Raw genomic sequence first — 27,698 nt, 5'->3', positions numbered from 1 at the left:
AAACACAAATAATAGTGTTTGGAACAATACAACATTCATTATTAACATGGCAGAGGTATAAACTAAAAAAAAAATGTCAATACCATTTAAGCACGAAAGCAGCTTTAGAAAAGATTAAATGAGATAATTATCAAGAGTTAATTTGTGTTTGCTCCTATTTAAAAAAGCAGCATTCTCAAGGACAGGTAAAGACCCGACATGATTTTATATTCTTTGATAAGTTGCTTTGCAAAATTTCTTCTACTCTTTTTGTACTCCGCACATGCAAGCCACAAAATGATATAAACTACTCATGGCGGAGCTTTTAAATTCTAAACACACCTTGTTGTTCATGAAGGCCTTGAGGCACTGAATGAGTTTATGCTGGTTCTTCTTGTCAATGTTCTCTTGCCTGAGGAAAAAGAAAATCAGTGAGTAAAGAGAAAGATAAGAGCGTATGAATGAGCAATCCAAAAAGCACTGAAGAAAGGGAATTGCTTAAAAACAGCGGCTTCAGAATGTCCAGTATAACTTACTGTTTCTTGTCAAGTAGCCTCTCCAGTGCATCCAAAAGCAGTCCGAGACCCTCATGGCCAAAGTTATTCACCCAGCTAAAAACAGAAAGAGACAGGCAAAGAAGTGGGTTAGAATATACAACCAACATGCAGACTGCAAACAAATTTAAGGTTAGAATAGCTTGGTTTAAAAAAAGAGATGGGCTTCTACACAGCTATGTAGATGGCGGGATTTTTACTTTATTTTTGATTATTTTTTCAGGTTTTATTGACAATAGTACAGGTGATTGTGGCACTTGCAGAATCATATACAAGATAAGTCAGTCTCTGTCTCTCAGAGAAAAGCCACCTTTGACAAGAACATGAAGAAATAGTGATTTTGTTCTCCATATTTCTGTTGGTGGCATAACATGAGGAATTCTCCACATATGTGTGACCAGATGGGATTCGGGATGAAAAACTAAAATATTTATGCATTTGAGAGAAGAAAAATGTGTCTTTCCTTGTGAAATTAAGTAATTATAAAGCAATTTCTCTGAAATACCATTTGTATGCCTTTTATTGAAACGCAAGACAATTCACAAAAGAAGATAATAACACTTTATCACAATATATTGAAATCTAGCATTATGCTTCATTTTAAGGGCTCATTATTACAGTTATATAAAACTATACATTTAGGCACAGTGTGATATTTACTTTGATGATTAGTTATAAAGCGTGTTTGGCATGCTGTTCCAAGAGAGAGCCCAGAGCTTATAAGATCCATTAGCCTGGGGCTCCCTCCCGTTTGCAGGACGAGAAGTGAGTTTGAGCTCAGGTAGGTCTCGAGAACTCCCCCTATTATATGGGGCTAGTGATAAATTAAGGATTGCTGTATAGAAATATACTGTTGGACTTGTTTGAATTGGTTGATTAACCTATGGCGCATGTTTTTTGGACTGTGGGAGGAAAAAGAAACCAGGGGAAACCCACGCGAGCATAGGGAGTACAACTAAACTCCACACAGAAACGTCAACTGGTCTATTAAGGACTTGAACCAGCAATGTTTTTGGCATGAGGTAACAGTGCAAGCCACTGGGTTATCGAACTGTCCTATTAAAGAAAAAGGAGGAGGAGTAAGGGGGAAGGGGTGATTCTTCAAGGTGAAGATAACTGAAGTAATAAACTCTAGTTATTTATAGTGAGTGAAAAATCATCTGATTGGTGAATCATGCGATAGCTAGTGCAAGACCAGTCGTGATCAATCCTAAGCACAAGCTCCTCTCGAAATAAGTTTATAAATAAACTTTACTTATTGTTACTAATATAGTAAGTACAAAAAAATGTGTAACACTGACACTGTAAAATACGTGTCAAATATATAGATTTTATTTAGCATTGTTTGTGCCCTATTGTGCTATCTGTACTACCTATTTTTTTAAACATCATGATAATTGTCAATTCCGATATATTGGAAAACGTGCCAAAAGGTGCCATAAAATGCATTGATTCAATATGTTGTCTCCTGATATCTACACAAAGTAGGTATGTGTAGCATTAGTACATAAAAAAATTATCCAGAAATGGGTTTATATGCTCATTTGTGACAACAGAAATAACCCATACAATCAAAAGCTCATTTTAACCATATTTTCAACATAATGATATCAACTCTGATGCTTTGCCATTTGTGTCAGTGCCTGCTCCATGTCTCTATCTCTCTTTTCAACTGAAGTGGTACATAGCTAGAAGGAGTGAGTGAGCTGTCTTTAAGCCACCAGAGTAACCTACTTAGTTCTTCAGTTGTGTTTTGAATGAAATAGGGGCTAAATTTAAATTATACTCAACAAAAAGCATCAACAGAGATGTATTTTAAAGCTTTAATGCATATCAAAACACAGGCAGGAATTAATATAAACCTCTGTATAAGCAGATGAGTTTCAGAAAGTTTACTAGCATCCTTTCACTCAAGGAAATTAACAGTAAGAGCTGAATAATATGACATGATGCATAAATGTGCATAAAACATTCCTTTTGGCAGTTTGTCTGTACTCTTTACAAGATGTGTCATGGGATTTTTAATGACTACAGAGTCAGGACCTCGGTTTAACATCTCATCCGAAATACAGCACCCATTGATAGTATAGTGTCCCCTTCAATATACTTGGGCATTAGGACTCACACAGACCACAGGTTGAGCGCCCCCTGCTGGCCACACTAACACACTACTTCCAACAGCAACCTAGTTTTCCCATGTGGTCTCTCATCCAGGTACTAACCAGGCTCACCCTTGCTTAGCTTCAGCGTGTAACCACTCTTGGGCTGAAGGCTGATATGGCGGTTGCATCCAAACTGACAAAAAAAACATTCAAATTAACCATAGGCCTCTTCAGGGTGGTGCTGAACAAACATATAATCTGTATTTTCTTCATTTTGCATTTAAGTAAGCTGCAAACACAGCTATGTGGTCAATGCTTGAGTGTCTGCTTCACAAAACTGCTCCATTTTAGTCTCCCTGCTTCTCCCATTTTTAAAATAAGAGTCCCACATACACAGTATGTTTAATACAAGCTTAGATATGCCTAAAAGTAAAAAAATACTATAGTTGTAACCTTACTTTAGAAAAAAATTGTGAACAATCAAACGCAGCCTGGGGCATACATATTAATGATTGCCATAGTCTGTATTTTGTTACGATCGGCCTGTTTTTCACCAGGATTTTACACTCATGGGATTTGCATGAGAAAAACTTTTTTTTTGAGCCTTGTGGTATCTCATTTCCATGTATTGAACTTTCTTTTATTCAGCTATGCTTAGATATATGCATATTTTCATTCTATGGCACCTATAATTCAGAAATACAACCCAACATTTACTCCCTTTTTCACATAAAACATATAAATAAATAAATGCCGAACTCTGGCTTCACCTGATTAACACACGCTTGAAAACAGATTCATCTAAGAACAGCACATTGCAAATGAAGTGAAGACGAATGCAAATGAGAGAACTGGTTGTGTGTGGTGCCTTCAGGCAACTTGCGCAGGCCATGCACTCCAACAGCAAGATAAAGCAATGCATGGGAGATAACAGTAAAACCGATAATGGATTGTGTAAGATAATTGGCTATAAAACACAATGTATCTGGAGACATTAAATGATCTGGAGGGGATAAGAATAGAGAGAGAGGGAAAGAGCGAGAGAGCTACACAGCATGTGATCACATTTAAAGTATGCTATTAACATCACTTGTTCTGCGCTCCAGATTGTCAATAAACCCAAATGCATGAGGCAATTTGTTGCATTAAAGGACCATAAGTCAACGAGTTTCTCCTTTCTTGTGGACAATCATATTGTAAAATGTGACATGCATATTAAAATCATTTGTATGAACCCATATGGTAAAATAAGACCCTCAATTAGAGGTGATGTCAGAGCCCAGGGCAGTTTTGCAAGGCTAAAATGCACTCTCACAGATCTGCTATTAAATTAGCCTAAAATTACAAATACAGAGGCTCACTACGCCATTACTCAAAATTCATTACCGACCCACCAAAACAGTTTGAAACTTATTACCATTTGCTGTACAGTACATTACAATTGTCTGATTTGTTAATAAAACATAACAGCATAATGTGCAAAATTTATAATGTCTGTTTACAGGGGGCTTCACATTTATTGTTTCCAATTTTCTTGAAGGAAAAACACAGTTTGAGGTCAATAAGAAAAAAAAAGTTCATCGTGAACAACCTTAACAAGGCTTGTGGTATAAAAAGAGTTATTCTGGATGTGGCTGGTGAAAAAGAAGGATGTAAAAATGACATGAGCGTATATAATTCATTTTTAACACAACGGTGTGGGTTATGGTTTCAGCCTGAAGCGGGCGATTGTTGAAAACATGAGACTAACATCTGAGGTTGTGTGGTGAGACCCAATGAAACCTTAGCCAGCACAGTGCGGTCATGTCACTCAACAACACTCCAACCACACTCAAGCAAAATTACCAACTAACACGATTTTCCAGAGAGATGAGCCAACAACTCGAAGTGGAAGTTTTACACTGCTGTAGACAACACTGAAAAGAGCTGCTCAGGCAATTTGTACAACAACCTGGAAAGTCTAATTTGCCACAAAGCCTCCCTAAGACAATTTAAATGGTAAGAACATATGTACTTACTTACTTTACTTACTTGCTGTAAATTTATTAATAAAATATGTTCATCTTGAGGGTGCAAAACTGCATTTTGCCAATAATGATATGCATAAATGAGTGAACATTGAAATAAAACAACATGAGTTTTTAAGTAATAAATGGCATTAAAACATGGTAATGAAAAATATATCCAATATGAGACTAACCAGCCACTTTATTAGGCACATCTGTCCAAATACTTGTCGATTTTCAAATCAGTTAATTACATGGCAGCAACTCAGACATGGACAAGATGATCTGCTGCATTTCAAACCAAGCATCAGAATGGGGAAGAAAGGTGATTTAAGTGACTTTGAACATGGCATGGTTGTTGGTGCCAGACGGGCTGATCTGAGTATTTCAGAAACTGCTGATCTACTGGGATTTTCACACACAACCATTTCTAGGGAAATAATGGTCCACAAAGAATGGTCCAAAAAAGAGAAAATATCCCATAAGCTGCAGTTCTGTGGGTGCAAATGCCTTGTTAATGCCAGAGGAGAATGGCCAGACTGGTTTGAGCTGATGGAAAGACAACAGTAACTCAAATAACCACTAATTACAACCGAGGTATGCAGAAGAGCATTTTTGAACGCACAACACATGCAACCATGAGGCAGATGGGCTACAGCAGCAGAAGACCACACCGGGCGCCACTCCTGTCAGCTAAGTACAGAAAACCGATTCTACAATTCACACAGGCTCACCAAAATTGGACGGTAGAAGATTGGAAAAACATTGCCTGGTCTGATGAGTCTCGATTTCTGCTGCGACATTCGGATGGTAGAGTCAGAATTGGGCATCAACAACATGAAAGCATGGATCCATCCTGCCTTGTATCAACGGTTCAGGATGGTGGTGTAATGGTGTGGGGGATATTTTCTTGGCACACTTTCGGCTCATTAGTACCAATTGAGCATCATGTCAATGCCACAGCCTACCTGAGTATTGTTGATGACCATGTCCATCCTGTAATGATCACAGTGTTCCCATCTTCAGATATAACATATAGTGCGAGTCATCTCAGACCGGTTTCTTGAACATGACAGAAAGTTCACTGTATTCCACAGTCACCAGATCTCAATCCAATAGAGCACCTTTGGGATGTGGTGGAACAAGAGATTCGCATCATGGATGTGCAGCTGACAAATCTGCAGCAACTGCATGATGCTTTCATGTCAATATGGACCAAAATCTCTGGGGAATATATATATATATATATATATATATATATATATATATATATATATATATATATATATATATATATATATATATACATATATTTTTATTATTATTAATTTTTTTTCCAGGGGTCGCCACAGCAGAATGAACTGCCAACTTATCCAGCATTTGTTTTACGCAGCGGTTGCCCTTCCAGCCGCAATTTCAGTACTGGGGATTAAAAAATTATTTTTAAAAATAATTAAAATTAAATATATATATATATATATATATATATATATATATATATATATATATATATATATATATATATATATATATATATATATACATCTAGTATCAGCTGCTAATGTGCTACCAATACACTATAAAAATTTGCAGAAGCTGTCAGAGAGTTTTAAAAAGCATACAGCATACCACAAAAACACTGTTGGAGATAGTATTTTAAAGAGATGTATTTTAGATTGCAAAACAAATGATGGTCTCTTCAAGCAATGTTAGACAAATCTAACTCATACTTAATACTTCATCTCATCTTTCTTTCAATGATAATTTTAGCAAGACATGACTGAATTAAAAACACCAACACTGAGAGCTCTCGGTTTGTTATCACTCTTAAGGCATCTTCTCTCAGCAGATAGAGGCATCATGATCAGCTCATCACATCTGAGATTCATTAAGGAAAAAACCTGTCTGTCCATTCGTGAGTCTACTTCTTAGATAACCTGCCAGCCTTTCCTGGAAGCCCTAGGGTAAACAAAGCATCATTTTCTGTCAAATCACCTCATCAGCGACCGACCCACACTTCTGTGGCGAAGATCCAACGATTTGATTTAGACTTATTCATGAAATATTGATTGAGATAATCCTGGAGTTAAGCTGCAGCAAAGCCAGCAGAGTTACTTGACACAAGCTCATACATTTTCTGGGTTAAATGAAATATGCATGGCCTGTGAAAGGATATAATTTTACAGCAGTTGTTAAATAAACATTCTGCTAAATAAAATCAATAAACTGACAACTCTTTAACCTTCCGGATCATCATGCTTCATGAAATAAATACAGTAAATGCTGTTGTCTCAACAGTATGATGGTAAAAAATTCATGCTTACTGTGACAGAATATTAGCAAGCCAATCAAAGCGGTACATGTTAAAACATAGTATAGCTTTTATATTAATGTTATATAAACAAACAAATAAATAAATAAAAAATGAAATGAAAGAGATGTAACCTTCCAGAGCATAAACAGTAACAAAATACATTAAATAAAGGTTGACGTCTCTATATGGTTGAATATTGAGGTTCTGTAGTAATAACGAAATTCCCAAAAAAATTGGGAAATAAACATGCAAAATTAAATTAAATAGCAGGTATAAGTTATTACTATATTGAATACCGTAAATAAATAAGTAAATAAATAAACAAACAATTGTACAAATACTATAGTAAGCACAGGGAACTTATAACAGACACATTAAAACATGGCAGCTAAAAAAATATATAAGAAAATTAAGGCAAATAAGGCAAGATTAAATAGGAGTATAGACACTTAAGTAATGTATTCTGGTTGGTTAGCTGAATGGATGGAGTATGCAGAATTACAGATGGATGGATGGATGGATGGATGGATGGATGGATGGATGGATGGATGGATGGATGGATGGATGGATGGATGGATGGATGGATGGATGGATGGATGGATGCAGTATGCAGAATTACAGATGGATGTGTGGATGGATAAACGGATGGATATAGTATGCAGAACTACAGATGGATAGATGGATGGATGGTTATGTATGCAGAATTATGGATGGATGGATGGAGTATGCAGAATTGCAGATGGGTGGGTGGATGATGGATGGATGGATGGATGGATAGATGGATAGATGGATAGATGGATAGATGGATGGATGGATGGATGGATGGATGGATGGATGGATGGATGGATGGAGTATGCAGAATTGCAGATGGGTGGGTGGATGATGGATGGATGGATGGATGGAAGGATGGATGGATGGATGGAGTATGCAGAATTGCAGATGGGTGGGTGGATGATGGATGGATGGATGGATGGATGGATGGATGGATGCAGTATGCAGAATTACAGATGGATGGGTGGGTGGGTGGATGGATAGATATAGTATGCAGAACTACAGATGGATATATGGATGGATGGTTAAGTATGCAGAATTACGGATGGATGGATGGATGGATGGATGGATGGATGGATGGATGGATGGATGGATGAATGGAGTATGCAGGATTGCAGATGGGTGGGTGGGTGGATGGATGGATGGATGGATGGATGGATGATGGATGGATGGATGGATACAGTATGAAGAATTACAGATGGATGGGTGGGTGGGTGTATGGATGGGTGGATGGAAGGTTTGATGGATGGTTACAGTGTGCAGAATTACAGGTGGATGGATGAATGAATGAATGTATGGATGGATTATTAATCAACTGGTCAGTCAATCAAGAAATGGTTTATCCTTCTGTAGCATGTGATGAATTGCATACATTAAACACTGTCTATACATTATGATGTTGAAATATTAATGCTTATTGTAACAACATGGATGCCATTAAAAAATTAAGAAAATTAAGGCAAATAAGGCACAATTGAACAGCAGTATAGACCATTAAGTAATGAATTTTGATTGGGTTGGTTGGTTGGTTGGTTGGTTGACTGGTTGATTTATTGATTGATTATTAAATTGATAGATTGTTTGGTTGGTTGGTTGGTTGGTTGGTTGAGTCATTGATTGGATTATTTATTAGTCAATCAGTCAGTAAATCAAGAAAATGGTTTATCCTTCCAGATCAAATCACTTAATGAATTGCATACAGTAAACACTGTTGTCTCTACAGCATGACGGTGAAATATTCATGTTTACTGTAGCAAAACAAAACATTATCAATCCAATCAAATTAAATAATCAAAAAATACGGCAACAGCTGTGACAATATGAATTGTAGTGCAATTGTAATTAAGCTTGACAAACAATGTGCAATCATAGAGACATTATACTGACATCGAGATCATAATAATAAATTGTGCATGCAAAAATCATTAGCAGGAGTGTACAGTATAATGCCACTTGATGTTGCAAAAGTCGGTTAAATGCTTTACAATGACCGCCGGTTATTTCCATGACCCCTTGCCTTTATTTTCAGAAGCCTGTAATGTCAACCAAAAAAAGCCTGGCTGTTGAGTCTGACATTGTTATTGCACTTGAAGAAGCTCTGGAGTGTTGTGTCATTGAGAACACTCTATGAGAGCAATGCCTTTCAAATTGCATTAGGGCTAAGCCATGGATGGTCTCATTCGGCTGCCCGTGGCCTATTCAGCGCTGCTCTATTCCACTCGAGGCCTTCTGCTCCTAGCAACAAATTGCTCTCAACATTTCAACCCAGCACTGAGCACCAGAACAGTTAGTCACTGACTAAATATTGCAGCCGAGGCCTTTCTGCTGCTCATGACAATGTCCATGACTCTGAGTGATGGCGAAATCACAGGGAGGCTCAAGGCAAGGCTGAGAAGAGATTGGCTTCAATGCCTTAAGTACAATATGTGGGAAATGAAATAAGATAAATATATTCCCGGACGGAAGTTAAAAAATAATAATAATAAAAAAAAAACTACAAATACAGTGTTTCCGTTATGAATAAAATACAGATTACATACAGGGCTAAACACGATAAGGATTTCTTGTATAATGGTTCGGCTGGGTCAACAGAAAAGGCTTTTACCTTCGCCATCAATAAAAATCATATTAGATATGTCTTAGCCACATATTTTAAATACTATGTCTAATCAAATAAACTCTAGTTGTATACATACAGATTTTTTCTCAATATAACTTTAAAAAAAAAAAGATAGACAAGCTTTAAAAACTATAATAAACTAAATATGCAACAGTCTGTCCAGGTCAGTGTCATCACCACATAGGGTTATATACATGGTGTGATATAACATTTAAACTGTTAATGTAAGAAAGATAATTGACCCATATTTGTAAATGGAGTTATAAGTTAAAATTTTAGCCCAATTGGGTAGTATGTGGACATTAAAATTAAGACTGGTTTCAAGAGTTCAGCGGATGATTGATAAATATGGCGTGTTTGGCATGCTGTCCTGGGAGAGAGCCCTGAGCTCAGAAGAACCTTGAGACCAGGGCTCCCTCTTGCTTCATCGAGTTAGAGGGGAGTCAGACCTCAGGTAGGTCTCGAGAATTCACTCATTCGGCTTACTCCTTGTTAATCAGGTGTTGCCACAGCGAAATGAACCGCCAGCATTTGTTTACACAATGGATTCACTTATGCTCATAACCCAATACTAAAAACACTCATGCGCTCTCGCACTAATATACTACGGACAATTTAGTTATTCAGTTCACTTATACCACATGTCTTTGGACTGTAGGCGGAAACCCGGAGAAGACCCAAGTGAGCACATGGAGGAGAACATACAACCTCCACAAAGAAAGGCCAATTGGCCAAGCCGGGACTCGAACCAGCAACCTTCTTGCTGTAGCAGTGCTAACTACTGAGCCACCGTGTTGCCCTACCCTGAATTAAGCTAGGAAAGAAGGGAAGGAGTCAGGATGGATGGGGGGTTCTTCAAGATTATTTATGTGTGTTTGGATTTGTCTGATTTGGGACCAGCCATAGTCAAGCATAAGAATATGATCCTCTCAAAATTAGTTTACAAATAAACTTCACTTAAAATGATTAAGACCTATAAGAAAATATTTCAGTGAATTTGAGATCTAATTATTTTTTTGGTTTAATTAATATTTAAGACATTTAAAAACCATAAAAAATGCATGATCACAATATTTTTATGATACTACAATTTTTTAAAATGTAAATAAAATGTAAAATTCTTACAAGTCTAGCATCATACAATCAATCAATTTTCTATACACATATAATAAAAAAATAATAATAAAAATAAATAAATATAGATAGATAGATAGATAGATAGATAGATAGATAGATAGATAGATAGATAGATAGATAGATAGATAGATAGATAGATAGATAGATAGATAGATAGATAGATAGATAGATAGATAGATAGATAGATAGATAGATAATACTGCTGCAACTACTACTCATAATAATAATAATAATAATAATAATAATAATAATAATAATAATAATAATAAAAATACATAACAGTCAGTACATTATTTATTAAATTACTATTAAATTTAATTTGTTTGATTTAAAATAATTTTTATTCTATATTCTGTTTATTCTACAGTATAGTTTATATATTCTAGCCTTTTAACCTTCTTAAACCAGTTGAAAGGTCAACACAGGCACGCAACAAAGACTACACATTAAAAAAAATTCGCAAAAACACATTTTAATCATCAAGGTAAAAAGGTCCAAGTATGAGCAACCAACTTTATAACCAAAACATTTCAAAATAATTATACTTTCTGGAAAGATTCCAGTCAGTTCTTGATTCTGCTCTAATGAAGACATTATTTTCTGCTCTTCTGTTTATCCCGAGGCTGTTATTCTGATGACAAGGCAAAAGTTTGCTTATTACTCCCCCTCTCTCCGTTTTGATCTGTCTCCGTGGGTAAACATGCATGTGAAAAGTCATAATTATCTGTGCAGGGTATAGTGAGTGATGGAAAGGTAATGGGAAGAAAAAAAAATGCTTGGCTGAGTTCATCACAATTGTGAAGTGGACAGATACAGGCAGGCCGTCTCCTCTCACAGGGCCTTTTTGCAGACGTGTGAGATATACTGGGTTTTGGAGCGTTAAACGGGGGACTGAACCCAATGGCACGCTGGAAGAACAATATCCCTGGTGTCAGCGTTCTGTGATGTGTCTGCCACACACTTTAGAAGGAAGGCACCGGGGCAAGAACCTGCTCCTTTTAAAAGAGCCGCTGTTCCCTCTAATGGCATTTGGATCCCAGCAGGAGTCTCAATACAGCTACAATGACTGCACATCAAACCACATCAATGCCAGCTCCACTTCTCTCTGGAATTGTAGACTGTGAATATAGGGTCAACAGGACAAAGAAATGGCAGGAGGCAGCAAAAGTGTGCGTATTTGAGTAAAATGGGAATGGTAACGGGATTAAACATTAAAGATGGCTGTGATTTTAAGATAAAAAAGGATCAATTGAGTGTTTTTTAGTAGTTTTTTAAAGGCATCTTTGGTAATGGGTTTCCTGAAGACATAAATTTCCTGAAACATAACTCATACAATGTAAAAAAATGTTTAGTTTTTTTGCTACTTGTTCAAGCTACTTATTTAAATTGAGCTGAATCAACACATATATTAGGTTGTTTTTGGAACAACTTAAATGTTTTTTGTTTAATCCACTTATATTTGTAAAAACAATTAAGTTACACTGATGCGTTTCAGTTTTAAAGCGGCATTTTAGAATGAAAATGTTCTGCGTCCACACTGGTGTTTAATCTAGTGTTTCTGAAAAGCTTCCCATCAACACTGCATCGCTGAAAAGGCACATCACGTGACCACCCACGCACTCTGGCATGCGCTGCAGCATACGCTTACGTCCGAGCTCCAGGCAGTCAGTGGGTGCTTTGAGCACACCTACCCAGGTGAGAGCAGTGCACGTCAGACAGTCCATCAAGGATCTACCGCTGGAACACATCTCACTATAGTTGATAAACGTGATATTTAATTAATCCTGTCTATATCTAACGACATATTCCCCGACCTTGGTCTTATGAATCTATTACTTGTTCTGAGGTAACATGTTTATGCTGAGCGCAAAGATAAGTTAATGTATTAATTTATGTAACCACACAGACTGATTCTGCATATCTGACAGATTGCTTTCCTTTATTTCCTATATTGTATAAATTTATTGTATGTTATACTTTTATTATGGCCATTACTGACTATTACAATTGATATTCAGCAAAAGCGACAGGGTAATATTTTTCAATGAAAATGAAAGGAGGCAGTTATGTTATACGCTCTGTTTTGTTATAAATACACATACAGCGAAGAAGACAGTTATATAAATAAATATGCAGCTACACAATGCCTAAATGTTTTTAGTTTATGTTAAGTCACTAATATCAAAATGAAAGTAGGCAGTACCTTATATAAGGTTTTTATTTTACTTTTAAGAAAACAACGTAGCCTGCAGGGTGATGCTATAGACGTTATAAAGTACACTGTTCCCTTTGAAGATTTAACTGGCGTGACCTCGGGAGTTTGTTTTCCAAAACTTGCAAAGAAATTTGTGCACTTAATATTGAGGAAAAAGCCCCAATCAGGTAGTAAATGTATGTAGTGAATGCCACGCCCTGTTTTCAGATGTCTCCATTTTCCCCATTCCACACTGGCATGGAGCAGTAGTGTTTTAAAACGAAAAAGGCCTTTTCAGCATTTTCAAAACGCTCTGTTTTCGGGGTTCAAAAACTCTGGGGTAGTTTGGACAGAAGGCGTAACCGTAGCAAAACTTATGTTTTCAAAACTAAAACGTATTAGTGTAAATGGGGCCTAAGTTATCTTGAAGGACTTTGTGGGTAATACTGTTTTTACCTATTCATGTTGTCCCAACATAAATCAATTTAGGTTAACTTAACAAATTTAAGTGGATTGTACATAGAACAATTAAGTTGTCCCCCAAAAAATCTAAAAAAATTCTGTTGTTTGAGCTCATTTTAAATAGGTAGTGAACAAGCAGCAACAATATTTTTGGAGTGTATAATAATATATATATATGTGTGTGTGTGTGTGTGTGTGTGTGTGTTTATTTATTTATTTATTATCAATGCATTATATTTAAATGTTTTAAATCATGAAGCTTACATATTTTTTTTAATTTTAGCTCTTTAGATTGCAATAGATTGCAATGGTATGGTCAGATGGTAATGGCTTTCCTGAAGAAATATTTAATAAATAAAGAAATACTTGAGGTATTCATAAGTCATATAATATATGCATTTTAAATTAAACCAATATATTTAAATGTTTTAAATTAAGAAGCTTATATATTTTTATTTTAGCTCTTTTGCACTTATTTAAATAAATGCATGAGAGAGTTTCATTGGTAGACTAGCCAGATATTTGCTTTCAGCAGAAATGTTTATTCCTGAAATGTAAGGGCATTTTTATTTATAATAATCTCTTAATCTTCAACAGAAAAGTCAATTGTGTTGACCTCTTGGAGGAAGAGAAACAAACTGATGTTCTCCACGATCTGCCTTATACTGTAGGCTGTTTGCAAAGTGTCTCAATTTGAACTCTATTTCACACCCTGAGTTGACAATGTTTATTCAGAGCATTCTGACTAAACCAGGCTGGATTTCTTTGGTTTTGTCAACTCTAAACCTACTATGAAAGTCAAGAGCTAAAAAAAAAAAAAAACCCAGACCACAGCATAAACAAAACATAAGCAAAAATGTCCTTCACTGCAAAAAAACACTTTTCTTGCTGAAAGTTTTTGCCTTGTTTCTAAAAATCTTTCTAAATAGATCTAAAAAAAATCCATCTAAAAATTCTCAAATCAAGAAGCATTTTCTAAACATTCAAATAAATAAATAAATAAATAAATAAGTGAGGTTTGCTTTTAAAACAATAGAGTAAGTAAAATAATCTTATTTCAAAGTGAAAACTAGATTATTTTCCTTTTCCCATTGGCAGATTATTTAGTTTGTTTTAAAGAACATGTTTGTTTTTGACATTATTTCTGAAATCAATACAATATTTTTTGGTTGTCTAGAAAACGCTTTTTGATTTAAGAATTTTAGATATTTGGGCCAGAAACAAGACAAAACTATAGAAAAACATGTTTGCCAGTGTTGAAGGGGGTGGAATTGGAAATGATGGGTTTAAATATTACAGGTGACTCAGTCCAGGATTGCAGTGACATATAAGTCACTACTAATGTAATATAATGCAAATTGCTTAAATGTGATAGGGCATATTTAACGCTGCTACAAACTGGTATTTAACTTATCGTGAAACTTTGAGTTGACAAAAACAGAGTTGACATTTTCAGCTATTTTGTGCTTTTCTCAAGAAATCGAAATCAGACACCACATGGCATGTCTAAACAGAATTGTATTTACTTTCATCATATTATTGTTTAGAAAGTGAATGAGAAATTCACTGAAATATCACAATAACAGTGTTGACATATAATTATTCTACTAACATCCTAAACATGCCTCTGTGTCTTCCAGAGTTTCCTGCCAGATGAAGTACAATCAATCACTTGGAGGGTGTACAGATTAGTATGCCTTTTAAAAATCAAATGTAACAGAGCTGAACAGAGACAAACACAAAATGCATTTTGTATTACTGAAATTACAAATAATATAGATTTTATTACAGAAGTTGCCTATTCAACTTAATTTTTCGTGTATTCAAAACCTGTTAGCCACTACTTACTTATGGAGATTTACACCTACCTAACTTTAAATAGTAACAGTTCTTGACCCCAGTGAGCTACAAACAAATTAGGTACCATTAGAAAGAAGACACTTTGAGCTTTACTATGGTCCACCTAGTACATTTCATGCTAAAAATATGAAAAGTTATACATTATAAAGCAATGAGAAAGAAAAAGTCTACTGTTTTCAATACATATATTATTTTTCATATACAAACACAGGAAAACATTAATGTAATAACCTAGAAAAAAATATCCTGAAAGTCAAGTGTTGCATGCAAATTGAGAATTCTGCAAAAAGCTTTCTGAGGCTATATCGATGTCCTTCTCTCCCTCACTGTCAGAGGCATTTACTCAAAAATGACCTTCCCAAACTAAAACAGTAACAGTTGCTGAATTATTTGGTCAACATTTACAGTTCATGTATCTTTGGAAAGAAGACGCTTTGGGCTTTATTATCCATCATCTAGACTTTACTATATTCAAAAAGAAACAGTTATAGATGCTTAAGTAATCTTAAATGAAATTGCACCGCACTACACTTTTTATTTTATAAACAAACATATACAGAAAAGTATATGAAAAGCCCTGGAACAATACAGAAAAGTAATAGGTCAAAAGCTACATATCTCCAAGCTACATAGTATATGTTTTGAATTTGATGCAATATCTCGCAAAATTACATTTCTGGCATTATTTTTTTGACACAATGCCATGTGATTTGTTCCCTCTCATTGTTTGGGGAGAAGCAGTCTGATGACCACATGTATACTGAGGTTTTTAACAACTATTTTAATAATTTCACATACCACTTTTTTTTCTAATTGTAAAATAATAGACAGAAACGTATAGTGTGAATACGAGTACAAAAGGTACATCGTGTAAATTAAGTCCAGTGCATATACAGCAAAAAAGTCGTTTTTTTTTTGTGTTGTTGTTGTTGTTTTTTGTAGAGCAAACACACAAAAAAGATGAAAATGAAACTTAAAACTTAATAGAAACTGAATATATATATATATATATATATATATATATATATATATATATATATATGAATTTTTTTAATTATACCTCATTGGAAATTTAACAGAGCAAGGAAATTTTCACAGTATGTCTGATAATATTTTTTCTTCTGGAGAAAGTCCTATTTGTTTAATTTCAGCTAGAATAAAAGCAGTTTAAAAAAATTTAAAAACCATTTTAATGTCAAAATTATTTGCCCCCTTAAGCTATATTTTTCTTCAGTAGTCTACAGAACAAACCATCATTATACAATAACTTGCCTAATTACCCTATCCTGCCTAGTTAACCTAATTAACCTAGTTAAGCCTTTGTATTGAAGTGTCTTGAAAAATATCTAGTCAAATATTATGTATTGTCATCATATATATGAAATTAACGTGAAGGACATTTATATAATCCCTGCTGCCTTTGACATCACATCTCAGGACAGCCACTAATGCAAACAGATAGCTTTCTCCAGATATTAAAAACCTCCTTGTCCACGTCTCCCGGTTTTGCTTCAACACTTTCTCACCTTAATGTGCAATCATTTTAATGATCAGTTTAATCTTTCTCGTGTTAGTGCGAATCAAATCAGAGTTTCATTTCCTCTGCACAGAAAACATTCGCTCGGGCTATAAGGGAGCTGACCCGATGAGCGGCATGGGACAGTTTAACTTAATACACCAGAGGCCATCAATTTTTTAGACTTAAGTTCAAACATCTGGTAGTATTGATCTGGTGGTAAAGTATGTCACAGAGCAGGCAGACGGGGACAAGGGAATCAGTCATGACAGTCACCTCGCATGCTAATGCATGAGCGTTCACAAGTCAATAGCGGTGTATGTGCTCACCGCAGCTTTTCACGCTGCCAAAGGACTGATGTGGCTGTCGCTCAGAAAACATGTAGGTCACCTGCTCCTCAATCTCCTGACCCAAATAACTCAAAAACATCAGATACACAGCGTGCAAGAGCAAAAAAAAAACAACCTAAAATACTCTAATATGGAGCGCTGACATATAATCTATCTATATCACACTTGCTTGTAATGCTTGTCGTGAAATTACAGAATTGTAGCACTTGCACTCAAAATATAAAAGAAAAAACTGAGCAAAAAATCTATATTAGTCAGATCACTCTACCGCAGTGTGTAATTTCAGCACGAGATGCGCCACCAAGAACCCTCCCATAAAAGGTGAGAAAGCTTGACAAAACAATTAATAACAAGAGAGGATGCGGTGGAAATCACAGACAGCCCAAAGATATTGAATTTAGCACGGCGGAATACTAATTTTCCCCATGTACCTGTGCAATACCATTTCTCACTTAAATCAATATGGAATTCAAATCAGATATCTGAATTATGTATGCCTTGCTGCAGGGCTGCGCGGATACGGCTAGCTTTGAGGTTAACAGATGGTGGCATAAAATGAAATGGGCATCCCGCTTAAAATATACCCAGTCACGAAGGACATCAGGATTGGTGGGTTCCTTTACTGCCTCGGAAAAAAAGAAGAAAAAAAAGCTCTTCTCTAGTGGCAGATGTGACCACTGCTTCTATTAGAGCCAGTTTCAGGTACACGGACTCGCACAAATACAAAAGGCTTGACAGGGCATGCAGGGCTATGATGGCTAACGTGATCAATAATATCTCTTGAAGAAAATACAGTGTCTATTTTTACACAGACAGTGAGAGAGGGTCAAACAAGTAAAAAAAAATCCAATCAAACTGCAAGTCTCATGATAGAGATAAACAACATAATCTGGAAGTAGCATGAGTGGAAATAGATTTATTATTCAATTCAACTTAATTTTATTTGTATAGCGCTTCTCGCAACAATTAGTGTTTCAAAGAAGCATTACAAAAGGTGCACATTATTGCATTACAATCAAATCTGGAAAGGTTAATGGTATTAGCTACCATAACCTTATTAGTTTATAAATGTAACTAATTAACTAGCAACTATTAGCTTTCAACAGTTATTATATATAAACATAGTTAACCTGCAGTTATATAGTATATAGGTGATGTCTATGTTTATACATGTTCAATGAAGTGTATTTGTGTACTAAGTGTACACTACCTGACAAAAGTCTTGTCGTCAATCCCAGTTGCAAAAGCAACAAATAATAACTTGACTTACTTGATCATTTGGAAAATTGGCAGAAAGTAGAGTTTTCTAATGAATCATGTGTTGAACTGCATCCCAATCATTACACATACTGCAGAGGTCCTATTGGACCCCAAATGGACCCAAGATTCTCACAGAAATCAGTCAAGTTTGGTGAAGGAAAAATCATGGTTTGGGGTTACATTCAGTATGGGGGTGAGCAAGAGATCTGCAGAGTGAATGGCAACATCAACAGCCTGAGGTATCAAGACATTTGAGCAGCCCATTACATTACAAACAACAGGAGAGGGCAAATTCTTCAGCAGCATAGCGCTCATTCTCATACTTGAGCCTGCGAATTAAAGTTCCTGAAAGCATAGAAGGTCAAGTGCTCTAGGATTGTCCAGCCTAGTCACCAGATATGACTGGGGTAAGATGGAGGAAGCACTGAAGATGAATCCAAGAATCTTGATGAACTCTGGGAGTCCTGCAGGAATGCTTTCTTTGCCATTCCAGATGACTTTATAAACAAGTTATTTGAGTCATTGCAGAGATGTATGGATGCAGCCGTCCAAGCTCATGGGAGTCATACACAATATTAATTCTTTTTCCACTGCACCATGACTTTATATTCTATACTGGACATTATTTTTGTTAAGTGACAAGACTTTTGTCTAAGCAAAGTCAGACCTTACTGTCCCAATTAAATAATAAAAAAAAATCAAGGCATGATCATATTTTATTTTGGTAAAATAAGTCAAGTTATTATTTATTGTTCCTAAACTCGGATAGGCTACAAGACTTGTGTCAGGTAGTGTATGTGTTGTCCTTCAAGTTCTCATGTTACTCCCACAAAAATAGCTGTTAAAATGATAGTTGTGTCTGCGTAATAGCCTAGTGGTCAGCGCATCGACAGCAGCACGTCAGAGCGTCCCGAGTTCGAATCCCAGCTCAAGGACATTTCCCAACTTCGCTTCCTGTCTAAATACTGTCCTATATAATAAAGATAAAAATAAAAAAATGTAAATATTAAAAAAAAAAAAAAAAAAAAAAAAAAAAATGATAGTTGACCCAAAAACATTCACTCACCCAAAGGTATTTGATTTTTTTTTAAACAATTCTGAAACTTGTAGCCCATGACATGAAAAAATGCTAAAAAATAAATAAATAAATACTATGAAAGTAAATGGCTTGCAGTTTCCAATTTACATTTAAGTATCTTCTTTTGTGATTAAAAAAAGAAATAAACTAAAACAATGGAGGGTGAGTAGATCATCCCAGAATTTTCATTTTGGGGTAAACGATTTATTTAAAAAACAGTTCCTTTCTTTATTAGGCCTAGATGAAACATGAAACCTCACAGTGCAAGTATGAATTGATATTTCTTCTTACTTCAGTCCTTTAATTCACCTTGACACTGGCTGAAAAAAAAATTACTAAAAATAAAAATATAATTTCTATAGAAGTCAATTACTACCAGTTTTCAATTTACATCAAAATGTCTTCTTTTGTTTTTTTTGTTTTTGTTTTTTTTTTTACAGAAGAAATAAACTAAAACAGAAGTGGAGGTTGAGTAAATCATCTTAGAATTTTCACTTTTGAGTGAACGATCCATTTATAAACAATAATTTTTTAGCCTTCTTCATTAGGCCATAACAAATTAGATTAAACCTGAGACCCCACTGTGCAAGTATGACTTGATAATTCATCGGACTTCAGTTCTTTATTCCTCCTTGACACTGGCTGGAAATAATACTAAAAATAAATAAAAAAAACTATGTTTACAGAAATCAGTGGTTACCAGTTTCCTATTTATATCACAATGTCTTTTTGTTTAACAGAAGAAATAAACTAAAACCAAAGTGGAGTGTGTGTAAATCATGACAGAATTTTCATTTTTGGGTGAACGAACATTTTGAAAACTGTTACTTTCTTCATTAGGCCACAATAAATGAGATGAAACCTGAAACCTCACTGTGCAAGTATGAATTGATAATTCGTCTGACTTCAGTCCTTTATTTCTCCTTGACGCTGGCTGGATCAAGGGAGCTGATCCATAGCCGGAGGCCTGGAACTAGGTTTCTAATAACATTTGGAGTCTGGAGAGAGAGCAGAAACTAACCGGATGGCATGGGTGGAAAAAAATGACCCTAGCAGAGCACCGCAAACTTGGCCTCACTTTGTCGCCACACCAATGCAGACAATTTATTTCACCCACCAACAGGTGAAGTTTTGATAACTTTCTCAGGGTAACTCGGCATATATTTACACTTGGAAGTTTTACCTGAAAAGCCTTGGAAGCTTGTCTGCTTCCACTCTCCTGACCTTGACACTGAGAAAACTGCCTACTGCATTCCAGTCAAACAAAAAATGATCAACAGGCATCACCCAGACAGTTATTTCCCAATACTTATACACTATTAATCAAAGCGGCCTTTTCAGAAAAGAATGGTCCAATAATTCAAAATGCATTGTATAAAATAATAACCTGTTTCGCTTCACAATATCAGTTTTAGCATTGCAGGTGTGTATTTTTTTCCACCCTTTATACTTGTCATCAGGTTTTAGTTGGAGAAAAACAACCCGAATGTCAAAACACATTTAGAAAATCAATTATGTATGATGGACAAGGGTGTCTAGCCATGTGCACGAAAGAAAGAAAAGTTTAAACGGTGGACTCACATTTTAAAAAATATCTGACAACCTGCATTGGCATCTCTGAGTCTGCTGCCATTATCCATCACGACAATTTTGGCTGCCCATTATATTACTAGATTGTCTTCAATAAAGCCTCAGTGAACTGCGTGGCATGCATGCAAACACGTACACATACGACATTCTACAGAGTTACGAGTTGCGTGAATTTTGCCTTGTTTAAGCAAAGACATGTATTTATATTAGTAAACTTTTTTCACCGTCTTCACTTTCTGCCTACATCTTAAGCATCAATGAATGTTAAAATTGACAATGGTCATTGAAACTTTTTTTTTATATACATCAGAGTATCAGACAACTATCCCTTCATTAACTAATTTTAAAGACCAAAGTTTTTTATTTTTGTACTGATTTAAAAATGTGAGTGTTGTGGAACTTTAATCTCGCTCTCTACTTTTCTGTCTGCACTTTCCTTTAAAAAAATGAAAGGGCCCAAATAAATATTTAAATATAAATGTAATAAATATTATAGGAAATTTTGCATATTACAATATCAGCAAATATATTATACATGTATTATTTAAATATATATACTATGTAAATATATATATATTAATATTTGTTATTAAATATTTAATTAAATTTAAAGTATATTATTATAAAATACTGAAAGAATATAAAAAGTACTAAAATTGTGTTTGCTAATTGAAGATTTGTTTAAAGTAGTTAAAATCTTACTTTATACTACCGGGTATATCCTACTACTGTTTGTACTACAAGTCATCACAATATATCTATACACGTATATCTATAAATATTCACCGACCACTTTATTAGGTACACCTGTCCAACTGCTCATTAACGCAAATTTCTAATCAGCCAATCACATGGCAGCAACTTAATGCATTTAGGCATGTAGGCATGGTCAAGACGATCTGCTGCAGCTCAAAACGAGCATCAGAACGAGGAAGAAAGGTGATTTAGGTGACTTTGAATGTGACATGGTTGTTGGTGGCAGATGGGGCGATCTGAGTATTTCAGAAACTGATGATCTACTGTGATTTTCATGCACAACCATCTCTAGGCTTTACAGAGAATGGCCCGAAAAAAAGAGAAAAGAGAAAAAAGAGAAAATATCCAGAGAGCAGCAGTTCTGTGGATGCAAATGCCTTGTTGATGCCAGAGGTCAAAGGAGAATGGCCAGGCTGGTTTGAGCTGATAGAAAGACAACAGTAACTCAAATAACCACTCGTTAAAACCGTTACAACGCACAACACGTCGAACCTAGGGGCGGATGGGCTACAGCAACAGAAGACCACACCAGGTACCACTCCTGTCAGCTAAGAACAGGAAACTGAGGCTACAATTCACACAGGCTCACAAAAATTGGACAAAAGAAGATTGGAAAAATGTTGCCTGGTCTGATGAGTCTCGATTTTCTGCTGCAACATTCAGATGGTAGGGTCAGAATTTGGCGTTAACAACATGAAAGCATGGATCCATCCTGCCTTGTATGAATGGTTCATGGTGTGGGGGTACTGTATGGTGTGGGGGTACTGTATCTTCTGATGGGTACTTCAAGCAGGTTAACGCGCCATGTCATAAAGTGTGAATCATCTCAAACTGGTTTCTTGAACATGACATTGAGTTCACTGTACTCAAATGGCTCCCACAGTCACCAGGTCTCAATCCAATAGAGTATGTTTGGGATGTGGTGGAATGAGAGATTCACATCATGGATGTGTAGCTGACATATCTGCCGCAACTGTGTGATGCTATCATGTCAATATGGACCAAAATCACTGAGGAATATTTCCAGTACCTTGTTGAATCTATGCCACAAAGTAAGGCAGTTCTGAAGGCAAAAGCAGGTCCAAATGGTAGTAGTAAGGTGTACCTAATAAAGTGTCTGGTGAGTGCATATATATATATGATTTTGTATAAAACCCCACTCTGCCTTTGGGCATTTCCAAACTTCTAGATCAGAAGTCAGAGATCATAGTTTGTTGTTGTTATTGCTGTTGTTTTCTCCCTTATCCGTCATTTTGAATATACTAAGCAACAGAAAATATAATATAAATATGTTTCATTTAACCTAGATTCTACTATGCTTAAAGTTTGGAAATGACAGAAGCCGTGAGCCGTAATGCCTTCAAACGCTCCCCCCTTTCACTAGCTTTGTGGAGCAGAGTGATAGATTTCCATCAAACAAAGTGGCGATACAGGTGAATGTGCAGTTCTAAGCAGCCTAGTGCTTAAAAGAACACATTGTGACACCTGGAGTGTGATTGTTTCATAGTCTAGCATTCGGCGCTCGTTCAAAGCCTCGAGAAGGGCTACAGCCTTCAGGATCTGAGGCTGAACGGATTCTTGTTAAGGAGTATCAAATCTTCAAAGGCACTAATAAGCCCATTACCTCCCGCACATGTGTCCACGGGCGCTCGGCGAAGGATGGCCGCATAGGCAGAATGATGGATTCACAGGCTCTGCGGGGCGGCTAGTGGTGTCAGCACATATTCACTCCAATACACATCTCTGCTTCCTCAGGCTCATGTCCCACACTGCTAACTACAACACACTGCTAGCTTACATTCAAAACCCTACACTGCAAAATAAATAAATAAGTACTACTAACCCCCTGAAAAAAAATCAAAAATCAAAAAAAAAAAGCCTCCGGGGGAAAAAATACAGCAGCTCCACCATGAAGATTTGGACATAATGAAAAGTTGGAGCTAAGTTCAGGTTTGTCTGATTTTCTCCGCCACATATCTTTGAGCCTGCAGATTCAATACCGAAGTCACAGCTGGGATTTAAAGTGGAGTGTAAAAAGCAGAGAGTGTAATACCGAGGGCTTAGCACCGAAAGTGAAAAGTCAAGCCCTTCGTACGCTCCGTGTCGCAGATGAAAATGTGAATTCCTATTGGCGGCGCATTGATGAAGAATCAGCCAAGTCTGTGTACGGCACTGGAGATCTTTCATTGCTCGTCGGTGTGCGAAAGTGCTTGAGACATCGGAGTTGTTGGAATGGATGACAAAGCTGGAGGGTTTTATGCATGAGTGGGTGTTAAGAAAGTTCTGGATTACTTCTCGCATTGTAATATTGTTTCAGCTCTACATTGCCTGCCCGTGGCACTGTTTGTACAGCTGTATCAGAAAGAAATAAAAACAGAGAGAATGAAAGCATGGGAGAGGCGAGAGAAAATGGCTGCCATTAGTTACAGTGCATATTAACTCTCCATAAATGAGGAAATAAGACCCAGTGATTATCTGTTAGTCTGCATTTTGGCAAGTCTGGGAATTCAGAGTTAATGAAACAAGACTCCGTGTGTGAGAGGATGATGGATATAGTGTGTGAAAAAGCAGAAGAGGAAGAAGTGATTTTCAGTCAGCCGAAATGAGCAGAGTATTGGAAGAAAGAGTTACGAAAGAACTGAAATAAAAGAGTGAAATGTTTAAGGAAGACGCTGTATCCGCCGCAAGCACAGCCATCTGTGTATGGATGTGGAAGGCTTTGAGATCCACACCTGTGAGGGACTACTGGGAAATGGGAGTTTTCTTGCCACCTGGGCAGCCAAACAGGTGCTCAGCCCAGACAATTAAACTATTACATAAACACAAGCCAACCAATGAGAGCACATTAAGAAGACAATGACAGCCCCTCTCAACTCTTCTTAAGGTTATTGCCTGCTGAATCTGAAATTTTCATACGTAAGCTTCAGACGTTAAAAAATAATTTCGGCCTCAGGTTGTGTGAATCGTATTGACACACTGCCACCAAAACATTCGTCCGTCAGGCGGGTTCAATTTTTTTCAGCTTTTTCGCATCAGAAAAAAAGCTTTGAGAGGTGTTTTGACAGGTCAGAGCCACCGGACAAGCAAAAAGCTAAATACAGAATGTCGTCATTTGAGCTACAGATAACCTGGATTAAGTGACTGGTGCACATCTGCCCTGCTGCTGTTTGGTGTGTGTCCATACATTTGACGTACTGCACATAGACATTATAATAGAAAGCTTGGTCCGCTTTCGGTCTGTCGCTTTGACACGTCACTTATCACACAGTCATGATTTATCATAATGTCTATAGCAGGGATGCCCAAACTCAGTCCTGGAGGGCCGGTTTCCTGCAAAGTTTGGTTCCAACTGTATGAGCACTGCCGGAAGCTCCACGAGCCTCGTGCATATTCATAGCGGCTCTGTGAATTAGACAAACTACCCCAAAAATTATGGAGATGAGAGTGAATTGGCAAGAATAGATCACGAGAGGCATGATGATGTTCTAAGCATTACATTTGTTAGGTTAAATGAATAGAACAGTAGAGATATCTCGAGTGCACATCCCTGTCTCTCTCATAGAACAATTGAGCTGCTGTAAGGCTGTCCAGAGCTGTGGTCACAGACATGCTAGCTGGAAAGCAAATTATTGAAATGGCCTAGCATGTAATTAGGCCTTTTTTCATATATAAGAACTGAAAATTGTGTTTTTTGACAATATTGCAAGTTTCCTAAAACCTGGCTGATAATTCAAATAAAATATGAAAATTAATAATATACATTTTATAATATACCTTTTGTAATATACTTATTGCAGTAAACAAATATGTGTTTAAATGTGTGCATTTTAACTTCTTATGCATCAAATATGCACTCCAGACATTCTTGAATTCATCTTCCATCATTTGCAATGTTTCTAAATGGCTTTGTTAGACATTTTTCTTACCATTTTTGCTTCTGACCATGACATGTCATAAGAGACATGTTTAAGGCTTTATATGCAACATCCTTCATTTATTCTCCTAGGTAAGGAGAGATCATACTTTGAGGGAGAAAGAAAGAAAGAAAGAAAGAAAGAAAGAAAGAAAGAAAGAAAGAAAGAAAGAAAGAAAGAAAGAAAGAAAGAAAGAAAGAAAGAAAGAAAGAAAGAAAGAAAGAAAGAAAGAAAGAAAGAAAGAAAGAAAGAAAGAAAGAAAGAAAGAAGCATCCTTAAGCATACTTCCATCAGTTTTTTAAGACCCACATTAAAAATAATTGTCTCTTGATTTTTTTTTTCCTATTCAGGATGTTTATACTATGACACAAATTAAAATAATCATATGCCAAACTAGAACAGTCAAAACAGGACATGGCATGCAGGATAATCCATGCATTAACAGATGATCCTGTCAGAAAAATTAAAGTAGACTGTTATTAATACTCCATCATGGGTAATGCAGGTAATGTATGTTAAGTCTACCATTTTACACACATGAGTAAACCAAACCCATTTCTATGCTCCTGAGTGCACTGTTTGATTATCAAGGAACAGAACACGTTGCAGGAACCATCACTTGTGAGAAATGAAATCCACACCCTGACATATTTCTTGCCGAGATAAGGTATGAAGGCACTCATCTATAATTGCACCTTAGCAAATTAAAGGAACTTGGGGTCATTTTCACCACAAATTAATTTTCTATTTAACACGTGCTGTGTGTAAAACTCCAATCTTACACCAAAGTCCAGTTTGAAAAAATAAAAATAAATAAATAAATGACCAGCATGAAGAAATGAGCTGTAGAAATGAATTGGGTCCCACAAGAATTAAACACCTTACTTTCTCTCATCTGTGTGGGACTGAGACAGTCTAGCCATTCTTTGATTTCTTGATCTAAAGAAACTACTTTTACATTATGTAAATGCTCTGATACACTTCAAGCAAAAAAGAACTAACTGGTGTGATGTTACTTTGAACAAAACCATGCCAAAAACCAAGTTCGTTTGAGGTTTGTTTCAGAAGAATAGCTTGCCCAAGTGAACTTTTCATAAATTTTCGATCCAGATGTAACACCTTTGAACTACCACTAGTCCGGGGTGATTATATAATAGTTAGGCTTCACTTTCTTTACTATGTAAACCTTTAATGCTTTTTTAATACTATAAAGATGTCTATGCACTTTTCACAATTAATAGAAAAATGTTCTCTTCCTAGCACTATTTTTTATTTAGATACTTCCAACTTAGAAACTTAAAAACTCATTTCCAGATTTTCCAAATCTTCCACCAAAATCTCAACTTGACCAAATATTTGAATTACTCTTAGATAATAAAAGGTATACTGTCTATTTTATACAAGTTGATCTCCTTTATTAAACAACAGTGGGAGTCAAATCTTAATCTTACATTCGAGAATGAGATATACCTCCTCTATTTGTGCACGACATTGCCTTATCCAATTAAAATTTGTTCACCGAATATACTGGACCAAGGTGAGGTTGGCAAAAATAACTCAAGCCTTCCACCTTATATATGTGATCGCTGTTATCAAGCACCTGCAGACTTATGTTTTGGCTTTGTCCATCAATCACTTTTTTCTGGCTATCAATTTTCAAGTGTTTCTCTTCTGTGACAAAGATGCACAGCAAATTGTGTCCTCTTATTGCACTTTTTGGACTTTCTCCAAATATAGCAGGGTTATCGAGTTGTACTGCAAACACCTTTGCATTTTTGCCACTGTTAGCAAGACGGTAGGGCTGTGCGATTAATCGAGAGGCACCACAGACATGGTATCAGTTGTCGTGAACTATGCCACATTACATGAGAAGAAATGATTGAATCGTGTGTCACGACGTCCATTTGTCATTTACGACTCCCCACGACACCCTACGTCAAGGAAATCATGATCTG

General features: G+C 36.2%; 1 protein-coding gene across 6 annotated transcripts in view; it reads right to left on the bottom strand.

The window, feature by feature from the left end:
* The window catches only part of diaph2 (diaphanous-related formin 2), a 763,661-nt gene that overhangs the window by 573,905 nt on the left and 162,058 nt on the right, over positions 1-27,698 (bottom strand). For all 6 annotated transcript variants that reach the window (XM_056472168.1, XM_056472167.1, XM_056472172.1 and 3 more), the window contains 2 exons: positions 516-590; positions 322-391 (listed from right to left, as the gene is read on the bottom strand). In XM_056472168.1, coding sequence (XP_056328143.1) covers positions 322-391; positions 516-590 — 145 coding nt within the window. The remainder of the gene's footprint in view (positions 1-321; positions 392-515; positions 591-27,698) is intronic.

Source organism: Danio aesculapii, chromosome 14, assembly GCF_903798145.1.
Source record: "Danio aesculapii chromosome 14, fDanAes4.1, whole genome shotgun sequence".
NCBI classification, from domain to species: Eukaryota; Metazoa; Chordata; class Actinopteri; order Cypriniformes; family Danionidae; genus Danio; species Danio aesculapii.
Note: the sequence above shows the minus strand (reverse complement) of the source record. Positions and strands in the feature narration are given on the sequence as shown.